This window comes from Cupressus sempervirens, chromosome 3, assembly GCF_028749045.1.
Source record: "Cupressus sempervirens isolate cs-2001-9-10 chromosome 3, ASM2874904v1, whole genome shotgun sequence".
NCBI classification, from domain to species: Eukaryota; Viridiplantae; Streptophyta; class Pinopsida; order Cupressales; family Cupressaceae; genus Cupressus; species Cupressus sempervirens.
This window is the reverse complement of record NC_143120.1, coordinates 981343736-981356715: the sequence shown is the minus strand read 5'-3', so window position 1 is coordinate 981356715 and position 12980 is coordinate 981343736. Positions and strand designations below refer to the sequence as shown.

The window sequence follows — 12980 nt, the reverse complement described above, 5'->3', positions numbered from 1 at the left end:
ACTTATCTTTAACATATTTATAACATTAATATATTAACCATATATGTAATATAATATAATATTATTATATTATTATATAATATAATATAATAATATATAATGCATAATATATATAATACATATTATATTACATATATCATATATATATATATATATATATATATATATGAATGAGATATATAATGCATACTATATAATATATATTATATTACATATATAATATATATTATATATATAAGAATCACAAATAAGAATTTATCTAAAAAGATAAACACAGATTAGTATATCAAATAATCAATGTTTTACTTCTACTGATGCTAAAACATTAACACTCCCTCTTTAGCTAGGGAGAAGTAAAACATTAATTAAGTCAAAATCATCATATAAGCAACATGATATGAACAGTAAATGATCTCTACTTGCACTTAAGCAATGTCTAGAGATAGCACATAAAATCTCTACTAGCACTTAAGCAATGTCTAGAGATAGCACACATAGTCTCTACTTGCACTTAAGCAATGTCTAGAGATAGCTCATATAATCTCTACTTGCACTTAAGCAATGTCTAGAGAAGCCCAAAAACAATCTCTACTTGCACTTAAGCAATGTCTAGAGAAGTTCATGATACACATATGATCTCTACTTGCACTTAAGCAATGTCTAGAGATGCCCATAACACACTCATGATCTCTACTTGCACTTAAGCAATGTCTAGAGAGATACCATAATAACAAGACTATCATTTGTAAGATCGTCACCTTACAAAGATTACCTTTTGTTTGTTATCATGATGGCCAGCAGATTCCGACCCAAAGAACCATGATAAATAGCCTATCATATGTAAGATCGTCACCTTACAATGATTACCTTCTATTTATATATGCCAATGAAAGATCGCCACCTTTCATTACATATCTAACCAGATATAGATTGAAATCAAATATCAAGTTTTACCTTTGAAATATTTCAATTTAACTTTTCCCTTTAGAACTTCTCATAGAGAAGATATCATCCATAAGGGATTGCATCTCAAAATTTCTCCCTCTGAAAATTGATCCTGGGATGTCAGGTCCTCTTGTTACTTCCTCAAAAACTCTCTTTTCCCAAGGATGTTTTTCAAACTCATCACTCCCTCATGATATACGTAGGAGTAGGCCCATCAATATCATGCAGTCACCCACATGGATTTCTAGACTCCCTCTAAGTATCAATCTTCTAAGCTCTAGCATTGCCTTTGAAGAAGTGTCATACTCCCTCTTAATGTAGAAGGATCTCATAATCTCAATCATCAAAGATACTTGCATTAAGAGCCACACTTTATCCATCTTGATCATCAGGGTCTTTGGGATTACTATCATTAGATTTAGTCTGTACAATATTTAGTAGCATATTGAAGTACCAACCTTCTTTTCCTGTAAGAATATCCTCAAACATAAAGGAAAAGATCAAAGCAAATGACCCTTATAGTATGTATAGAATTACAGATAAATGAATAGATAAATGTAAAAGATATAAGTACTTATTTGCCCATGAGGGTCATGGAATATCTCCTTTTCTAAGGGTGGTTCAAGTGGGAATGGAACATTGCTTATTATTCCCCCCCTCAATGTAAAATTCCTACTCTTATATCGTTGAAGACTTTTATATCACATCAAATTTGACAACTTCTTTCTAAGTCCGAACTTCCTCTTTTTCATTCATTGAAGCTCCAAACATTCATTAAGTTTAATAGTAGAAACTAACACAACCTCATCCACAATACATTGATATCTTGATTGAGTATGATTGTGCCACTTGAATGACTCTTGAACATATATGTCAAGTTTTGTTAATCAAAGAGAGATTCATAGATAGTTTAATTTGAAATCACCACTTTCATATGATGTACATAAAGGGTAGACCCATTAAGATCACATAGTTGCATGAATTATAGTCCTCTTAACTATTACAATTTTATCGATCATTGAAGATTCTATCACAACATGGTTTACTCCCTCTGAATCAATATGATCGAGATCATCGAAGATTGACTGAATCATATTCTCTATTTGCTCCCTCTCTTTCAAGGTTGCCTGAAATAACATTCCCGAAGAAAAAGATCAAGGCACATATCTCGTATAGAAATAAGAGATAATACTCAAGGATAATAAATAATTCTGCAAAATTATATAAGATCATCCTAATATAATATAGATAAATGTGTATACTCTGAAGTTAAAGTATATCTTCCATTTTCTATATATATATATATATACACACACACACACATATACATATACTGTGATCTATATTTTAACATATAGAAATATTTTTAAAAAAATATTGATTAGGATGTTAGTAAATTTATCTCATATTTATTACTAACAACATAAGCTTTTATAACACAACTCTTTATTTTATATTTTTAATAATAAACTCAAGATAACATAATACTTATTCATAACATAATAATAATTAATTCATAACATCTATCATATAATATGAATTAATTGATTTACAACATTGGAATAAAACACAAAATATATCATACCTTCACCAAAAATTGATTTGACATTTATGCTTTCTACGATCAACATATTACACAAGAAGACACTTGATTTCAAGTGAATACTCAAATGGAGTCCTATAATGTTATCTTTTACTTACCTCATACCCAATATGCATCTTAATGCACAAGCTTGATGCTTACGTGTCCAACATTTGAATCACCTTGTACTTGGAAGGAGAGTCATTACTATTCAATCTTTCTGTCAAACTATTGTCCAAGTCTTTCACAAAATATGTCTTCCTTCGGTGTTTAGGGAAAGTAATACTCCTTATATCTTTAATCTATGTCCACTAGTTGCTTTTGTTTGGAGCAACCTTGATGGTAAAAGGACCAACGCTACCACTCAACATTCATGAAGCCCATCTCATTGTTGATGTAGGAGAGTCCTTTAAACATATATTTTATCTAATTTTGGTTCTTGGTTTCTCCTCCTCCGCCCACCATATCTATGTCTGATCAAAAACTCATGTTAACCACTCCTGTCGATTTTATCTTCAAGCATTTTTAAAATAAAATTGTTATTGCCGTAGAAATCTTCATTGTCGCAAGAATCGCATGAGTCATCTCCAATTATGTCATTCAGGTAAGCAGAAAAGTGTTGGAAATTTGAATACATATCTACATAGGCCCGTCTTTTATGCATACTTCATAATCTGAACTTCACCAATATCAAGAACCATTGAGACAGAGCACTCATTATTGAATGATCAAATATTAAATAACATTTGTTCCGTTCAATCTGGAATCCTCCTTGCGCAAGTTGTATCTTTATTTGCAATATGGAACCCAATGTCTTTAATATTATCGGGGCGTGTTGACTTGGTATTATCCTTGACTTGGTATTGTCTTGTTTCACGTACCCTCCCTTTGATGTATATGGGATCGGTATCGGTAAAAGTGTTGTCTCCTTTAAAGTGTACGTGCAGAGTATATTTTCTATTCCGTCGATGATGTGGTTGTACTCCCGCTTGGTCGTCCGTGTTCCTTGTCCCCATATGCACGTTGTTTTGATGCCACGTAAACTATGTGTGGTTCGCAAATTGAATGGTCAGCCTTACTTTCTTCCTTCTCCTTTTGCAGACGTGTCACTGTCTATGCTAACGTGGACTGTGATGGTTGTTATCCTCGGTGAGATGAATGTTGTGTTTCCGGATGATGTTCGCTATGTCCTCGGAGGGCATATTTGGTTTACTGCACATCATGATTCTTGCATCTAATGCTTGACTCTAATGTTCTAGTGGTCTATTTTCCATGTTGGAGCCATGTGAAATGTAAGAGCAGATCAAGTACGGGATCGCCCATTTCAAAAAATATAATTTTCTTTCATCTATTGACCTTGCCTGATGACGTGGTCCTACGATTGCTATGATGCTTGATGTAAAATTTAACCATCTGCCCCTTAGTGTGCTTTGAATAGGATAATAAACCATAGATGCTTATTGTGATTATGCCGGTTTTGAAGTTTAACAGGCTTGAACTCCCCCTCCATTTTATTTACTTTGAATTGAGAGAAGTGGTAGTGGAGAAGGGGCGAATCCCCCAATGAGACACATTGTTTTCGTTCTTTACTTGATGAAGAAGCCACTCAAATTGTCTAGTGTCCATCGCTATTATACCATCAAGATTGGTAGGATTGTCATCCTCACACAAATAAGCCCTACATCCAATGTTTTTGAAACAGTATCCATCCTCTTTTGTAATTTGTATCCATTCCTGAAGTTTGTCTAAAACATTGGGTCGGTGCAGAGTGACCACGTCAAGATTCAAGCAGTCATCAAACAGATTTGGCCATAGTCAATATTTGTAATAACAACAATCTAAGCCTGAGCCATTTACTGTTGATATTTCTAATACTTTGAGGAAATCATTTTCTTCTATGCAATGGATGGAATAAGGTAACAAACATCTGCGTAACTGTATCCATCCTGATTATGTCTGATGGTTCCTCTGTCAGATGACCAAACTTCCCAATGTTTCCACTGCAAAGCATGACCAACTTGCAAGTTGAGTATTCTGAAATTTTATCCTTCTCTAAAACATTCGAACCTGGCATTCTCCTTATGCAGAATTATTGGTCTTTATTTCTTGAAGTACATTTGCAATTTGGCTCTGATACCATGTTGAAATAACTTAGATCATATCTGCAAATGTACTCTCATTACCATTGTAATTGATGATTTCTAAATGCAGATTTGGATCTCATATATGTATAATATGAGAGGAGACATGTCTCTATAGTTAATCAGCATTATCAATAACTATATGTATAACTTATCTTTAACATATATATAATATTAATATATTAACCATATATGTAATATAATATTATATTATTATATTATTATATAATAATATATAATGCATAATATATATAATACATATTATATTACATATATCATATATATATATATATATATATATGAGATATATAATGCATAATATATAATATATATTATGTTACATATATAATATATATTATATATATAAGAATCACAAATAACAATTTATCTAAAAAGATAAACACAGATTAGTATATCAAATAATCAATGTTTCAAAATAATCTTGTAAAACATTGTGACTTCCTCTGAAAATCTCTCTTATTGCATAAAAAAACTTAAACATTAGAGATAATTTTGACAGAATCTAAAAAATTTGATGAAGTCCCCTGAAAATCCTTCTTATCACATACAAAAACATGATTATTAAAGATAATTTTTAGAGAAACTTTAAAAAATCCCTAAATTTGTTGATAGAATCTTTAAAAACCTTGAAGTCCCTGACAGTCTCTCTTATTGCATACAAAAACCCTTGTGCACACCGGTGGCTATGCCCTCCAAGCTCCTTAGGGCACTTACAGTCACCGGATCAATCTATTTCTCTGGATTCACCTTCTACTACTGCTAGCACCTGCACCGTTTGCACACTCCATAATACCACTGGACTCTTTTAAAATGCCTGATTTTGCTGGAAAACAAAATTGAAATTTACCTCTCCTATAGAGTTATTGGACCAGTATGCCCTTCAAGTCCCGACCTCTGGTCTTGTTGATGCTCAGAACCATTTTGCCCCTTAAAGGCTCTGCCTTTGATCTTGCTATTTTTGAGATAATTGATTGGAAATGAGTTTCAAGATCATTTTTAATGCACGTATTGACCAATTTTTAGAACTAATCTGTTTGGAAGATCACGGATGGTTGTCTCAGTTGATCCAGGGTTGAATAGATATGTTTTGCAAAATGAGAGCAAATTCTTTGAAGCCAATTACCCTGAATCTTTCGGAGATCTGGTTGGAATATATGATTTCCTTACTGTTCATGTTGATCTTCGAAAGAGGCCCCATGCAGTTACTGCCAATTTGTTGAAACAGCACAATCTCATCTCAGACTTCATGGATGATATTCATAGCGCCTTGCTTGCTGAAGAAGATGCATGAGCAACAGCTTGTGTCTACAAACCCTAAGTGGATCATTCCAGAGTTTCCTAGAACTTTCCGGAGACTAGATAATTTTTCTTTTGATATTTTTTGAATTAAAAAACAATATTATCCAAGGAAATTAGGATCAGCCAATCAAAAAATGAAATAAATGATTAAAAATTAATTTAAAAATAAATATATTTTTAAAATTTAGAAGTTCAATAAATTTACTTATAAAAATCAATTGACAAAGACAACTGGAAACATTAGTTCCCTGCCTATATATAGGCAGGCACTAATAATATTTACCAATGCCATCAAAATTTGTCTCAGGAGTGACTTGCTCCAGATTTCACATTCTGGAATTTACCATGAATCATACTAAGAATATTTCATCATCCCTATGCAGTCACTATTTTGCCCAGCAAGAAGTACATTTGTGATAAGTTGAAACTCATACCGAGTGCTAATCCTCATTTTTAACATTGACAGCTTGTAAAACTAAAAATGTACTTTTAAAACATTGAATACAAAGTTGAATCTGAATATACAGTGAGAGGCATCTTTGGTACTGCTCATTTAATAGGCCAGAAGATGTTACAATTACAAGCTATGTTTAAGTTTGTTATTTCATGACTTCAGTAGATTTTAATTTCACCAAAAAGAGAAAACTGAATAAGTTTACTAGAGTCATTAAAAATTAACAGCTAAATTTATTGATAATGCAAGCAAAATATAATATCACTCTCAATTAAGAATATGCTAATGCTATCGTATCTCCTCAAAATGTTTGGCATCATAACATCAAACTTCAAACCATCAAACATGTATGCCCTAGTTTTATGTTGGCAGTGATACAACACAATTATTTGTTTCCAAAAACTTACTGTTTATTTTCTGTGGCTAGGTCACCACCTCTCTAGAAAAACCTGTAGGGTTGCAACACACTTGTAAGAATGTTTGAACAGCTGCATGTGCCCACTCTTATAAAGCCATCACTTCAGGTACGATAAAATACAGTAAAATCCAATAAACTCATCCAGATGAAATAAATCGCACACAATTTTAATGCCATAATAACACTCTAAAATCACATCCAAGGAAAGCATCCTATTGTCAAACATTTATCTAGCAGTAAGGAAAAACAACCCATATCTAGTTATTAATCACTGCAAACATTTAAGTTCTACATCCTATTTTGTAGTTCTATGTAAACTATGCTGTGAGTACTACGAGTTTCTGGTCACAAACTGCTCATCATTCATAAGATGAATATAAGAAAATGACACCCAACCAGGATCCTGTATTTTTGGTCAAATTCTTGGCATATACTTCCAATGTCAATGTACTTACTCTAGTTCAGTATCTTGGTGGATTTACAGAAACTACAGAGACATATAATAAATAGGTATAATTTTTTATCCACAAACTCTACTAACCTCACTGCAAGCATGATGTGCACAATTTGACCAATCCAGGTTTCCCGCTCGGCATTCATCATATGCATGGATTAGCTCATGAATTATGACTTGATTTACTTCATCTTGAAGAGTCACATGATTGCTGCACACTTCAATCTGTACCAAACAAGATTTTTTTTTAAATCGAAATCATAATGCAGCACACCTTTCAGGACCACATGATGATAAAAACAAACATTACTGTATCCATAATTTCAATTATAATAAGATATTCACCAACAACTTTGTGTATTACTTTGAAAGCTCAATGTTTTAATAAACAATAAATCATATTAGTGCTTATAGAGAATATACATATGACACTCATCAAAAGATGATGATGGTCTACAAATCTGATATACAATGTTTGGTCATTTGCATATGTTTTCAAATATAAGTTACAGTAAATAACAAAGTATTGCAAACAATGTAGAAAGCAAATCTCCAACACATAATGCATGCCAACTGTTATAAGACTCACACAGATTTGACAACTTAATTTAGAAATTCAATGCACAGGCCCAAGTGCAAAATTTACATCGCACTTCAATTGATTACCTTGTTTATGTCTATCAAATAATTTGTTTCTTCCATAATTATTTCAGAAATGTATTGCATTAATCAGGCAGGGTTTTCAATGGCACCAGAGGCTGCACTACAGTGGGTAATCACAGACCCAATGGCCTTTCAACAAACAAAATGGGGGACTTTTTCAGAACCCCAGAAGGAAAGAGCCCTATAGAGCATGGAAGGCTCCACTTTTAATCTGGGCTACAGAGCGGTTAACTTGAAGAATCATGCTCAACAGACTGGGTTGAATCCACAAAGGATTAACACCATTTCGGAACAATGTGTTTGGTTGATAGAGTGGAATTCAAGCAGCTGCAATGGAAGTAATAGCGGCCAAAGCAGAAAAGCATGAATGAGGATCTTGACAAGGTAATATTCCATCTTGTGCATACTAGGGTGGTGTCAATATTAGTTGAAAATAGAGAATGGAGCGATTTTGTCTGTTTTTCCAAGGCTCGTGTTTTTTTTTCATGAAAAGGGGTGGGAAATGGCCAGCTCTCTCCAAGATTAGAAGTTTGTGTGACGAGCATTGGGACAAAGAATGTATTTTAAAAACCCTTGCAAGTGGTTTTTACTTGGTTATCTATCCAACAACTAAGATAAAGAGTGGACCATCTGTTGGTTCCCAAAACCACAAATTGAAAATCCAAGAGCCTGCCACTTCTCCGATAGGATTCCACAATCAATTCTGGCCAACGAACGAGAATCACCTTGATTCCCCTGCACTTTAGGCTCCGCTACACCCAGGCGGGTAGACCTTCACCTCAAACGCTGACTACTTGGTTCAAGGCTTTTCTATAGCGAATTTACGCTTTGTGAGTTCTCCGGCTGGCAAGGTCTTTGAACTTGATTAATATGGAGTTATGTGATAGTTTGAAATGAATGTTTTTGTATAAGATTTTTAACAATGGATTTGAGGTTTGTAATAAGGAAGTTATAGATTTTCTGACTTCAAATATAAATCCACTACTTCAATGATAAAAAGACTAGTGCTTTAGCTTATCCGAGCAACAGAGTCAACTACAATGAAGATTATAACATACAATTTTATAATGTTCTATGCACATAAACTATAAACAATTTAATAATCAAGACGCGACAAATCAAATATATATACGCAATTCTAAACTAATCTAGATTGCGCTTTAACTCCTAAGGTTGGGGAAATAGACTAGACACAGATTTGGAAACAATTAAATATTTCACAATATTTGTGATGAACGAGTTTAAATGCCATAGATGACCTCATCCACTTACCTGACCAAAATTGTATACAGAATCAAAAAAATGATTATAAAAGACGAATCAACTGCAGTTTAAATCTCCATGTCTTTAATAAAAATAAAAGCCTTTTTATTTATCATATGAATTTATAGTACAAAGCCATATTATAAGCACCTTATCCCTCCTTACAAATGCTTTCCTTCTTCTCTTATATGGTTTTCGAATATGTCTTCTTGAATATGTTTTTTTCAAATATCTTTGTTCTTCTCCAATCATTTCGTTATTTATATCTTATTATTCAAATGTTGTGACTTTTCAAATGAAAAGTCATAATGTATATCCTGCATCTTCTTACGACAGATCGCACCTTTTCATATTTAAATAATTTTATTCTCTCTTAATTAATTTGTTCCTGGGTAATATTCAATAGGTCTTATCTAACCACATCTGAAATATTGTAACAAACGGATTTTCATAACAAAATAAAGGAGAACTAGTATATGAAAGAGTTTTCCTCAACTAACTATTGAAACAAAATATCTTGAATCCTTTTCATGAGACATTAATTGATTTAACTACTAACGATTAATTGAGATAACAAAACCAACTAAAATAACTGTACTAACGATCAACTGAAATAACTGTAATAACGATGACCTGAAATAACTGAAATAACAATTAACTATCTTTCCTTGCATACAAGTAAAGTAAATGCATAACATGAAATAGAAAGAGGAACATACGAGAAGTAATTGGTGAGTCTTTAATTAGTTGTGCAAGCCTTGGCTTCCGGTAAGAGGAGAAGCACTAACCTAGGCTTAACCTCCCAACCTCAGACCATATTCATCCACACACAATCTATTGGATAGAAAGGCCCTCCCTACCTCGAGATCAGGCTTGGGATATTTTTAGTCCAGCCACCTGAGCATTCAGGTGTTTAGAATGTCCCCACAGTTATGAACAGACATGTCTGAATAACTGGCACTACTGACATCAAGTGATCATAGATTGCAAACATGCCTTTAACGACCTTGGCCAAGGTTTTCGGATGGGTTCAATTACCCAATCACCACCGCTCGACTTGACAACAGGGGAACAATAAGTATGAAAATGCATGAGCTATTAAATAATTTTCCTTTTTCAAATAATTCAGAATTGTTATGTCATGTCTGATTTTTCTTCCTTGTTAATGCAGATTTCTATCTTACCTTTTCACCTCTTCCTTGGCTATACAGTCGATAAGTCCCAGGTGTTTGAATCTCAGAGCAACCAGCTCTTTCTGTTGATCTTCAACTGATATAAGAATATTATGTGTTTCCAACATATCACATTTCTGTGACCTGAGAAACAACAATAAAGTAGAGATATGATATCATGTCATGGATACTTGGTCTTGACTCATCATAAGAAGTTTTGTCCTAAAGAGGAACTAACCAATGATATTAAACAAAGATGATTTACGGCAAATTCTAGAACTGTATCTTACTGCTGTAATTTCAAAATGCAGTAGTATCTGATTAAAAAAACATATTATAATCATTGGGATATGGGGGCAACCACATAACCTAGTAAAATTTGAAAAATAATTGAGTTTTGGCTAGACACTATCAACTAGCCCCTTCACGGAAAGAACTCTGGATGCAGTCTTAGTGCAATTACTAATCACGTACTTCAGCAAGGAAATATAAATGAAAGGGAAGTTATCATGGCCATAACTCATAAAGAAAAGACTTGGCTTCTTGATCGCCAATATAATATGTCAAATGTGCATTTCGGTTTTGTTAGTGCCCGATATGGTCACAGTTTCAAAACTTCAAGTTCAGAGTTTTTGAACCACTTCAAACTGAAGTTCAAAGTGGTTCGATGGTTCAGAGGTCCAAGTTGGTTCATTGGTTCAACATGCAGATTCAAGTCCAAGCTCAAAGTTATCAAATTCAATGATTTAGTGCAAGAGTTCAGAGGTCATAGTTTGAAGACACCCCTCAACCAAAGAATAAAATACCATCATAGTGTATCTTCAAAGTTCTTTTCATTGATTCAGAATGGTTTAATTTGTTTGAAGTCATAGGTTCGAGTTCATACTTCGGGAGTTTATTAAGTCCACAATATTCAAAGATCAAAGCTTCAAGGTTCAAGGTGTGTTCAGATGATTGTTTTTAAAAATGTACGAAATCTTTGATGGATTCATAAAGGCAAAGATGCAATTTAGGGCCCCACGTATTCAGAATTCCACGGTTGATGCTCAGAGTTACATGTTATTAAAGGTAATAAGGATGGGCATTTGAAGTTCATAATGAGCTATACTAGTTACGGAGACCATACAATTTGACATACTAAAAGGCTTCTTGTTACAATGAATTCATCAATGAAGCACAAATGAGGCAATGAGAGGTCAGGCTGTGAAAGCTGCATGGTCTAAGATAATCAGATGTACATGAATATAGTTTATGCTCAAGCTCAATAAAGAGAGGGTTGGTCTCTCATTTGGAAGCAAGGAAACCGAGCTCGAATAAGGCATCGACATATTTGTGTGAATATGAGTCAAGATGTTCTCCAAAGCACCCCAGCCTCATCCTCCATCGGACTGAAAATACAAAAAGGAAACAGAGTAGACAAAATCGTTGGATGGCTAGTCAAAGATGTGTTTGTGCAGATTATGTACATGGGCTCAGTTTTTGAAGTATATATAGCATTCTCTCATCTTGAAACATGAGAGCATCCACGAGCTGGCAGCTGATCTTGGAATGCACATTAATAGAAACTGCTGTCTGCTATGCCCATCATTCAAATATTTGTTCAATTGTTTCCTAGAAATGCACCTTGCACTTCATGCAAACCTAATAATCTCCTATTAGTTTCGCAAAGCGCAATATATTATAGTCACAAATCGGGAACAAATCAAACAACTATAACATCACATAAGGTTGTGTGGTCGGAACCCAAGGGTGAATGCATGTGTAAAATACGCAGTGCGACTTTCCCAAACCTGGGAATATGCGTGTACAGAGGAATAAAGAACAGTAAACATGCCAAGAGAGAGGAAAGACAATGCTTTGTTCATCTAAAAAATTGCAAGAGGACGCGTGATGGAGACTGTAGATTGTTTTAAATAATATCTAAGGCCTGGGCTCGAGAGCATACATATAAGCTGCTGGTACAAAGAGCACCAATATAAATGAAATGACAAGAATGAACCTGCACGAAAGTTTGAATTGAGACATCGTGGCCTCTCGAATGTCATGAAAAACATGGGAAGATCAGGGCAAGCGGCAGAGGTGAAACGTGAAGTTACATGCAGTGCTATGAGAAAAGTGTAATGCCAGTTCCCAATTTGGTTATTATGATACATTCGAGCTCAAATTAAAGGATTGGAATCAAGCCCACCATACGAGATCTTGAGGGTAAAATCAACTAGCTTGATTATGCATTGCAAGAATCCAATGACCGGTTATCTTAATCCATTGATCAACAGAGAAAACTTGCAAACAAGAAGAATATATTGATGTACACTGTCAAAAAGTGTAATTGACATGCGGCAAAGTTGGAACACATTCAAAGACAATAGAAAGCACCACAGCTACACAAGCATCTAAATAATCTTCTAGTTCATACATAAGAGAAGCAGCTATTAATAAAACACCAGATATAAACTCTGTTGTGGGGTCGCCAAGACATTTTCTCCCGTAAGATCTCGAAGACAACATTCTAATTCTGTGTCTCCCATCAAGTGACAAGGCAAAGGCATAAATTCATCATTGTTGCCA

At 33.9% G+C, this 12980-nt stretch overlaps 1 protein-coding gene across 1 annotated transcript in view; it reads right to left on the bottom strand.

Moving 5' to 3' along the window:
- LOC149570038 (Ku70-binding family protein) overlaps nucleotides 1–12980 on the bottom strand; it is a 108070-nt gene that overhangs the window by 67630 nt on the left and 27460 nt on the right. Inside the window, exon 3 of the mRNA XM_089822690.1 lies at nucleotides 7402–7539. Within this exon, the coding sequence (XP_089678816.1) occupies nucleotides 7402–7539 (138 nt within the window). The remainder of the gene's footprint in view (nucleotides 1–7401; nucleotides 7540–12980) is intronic.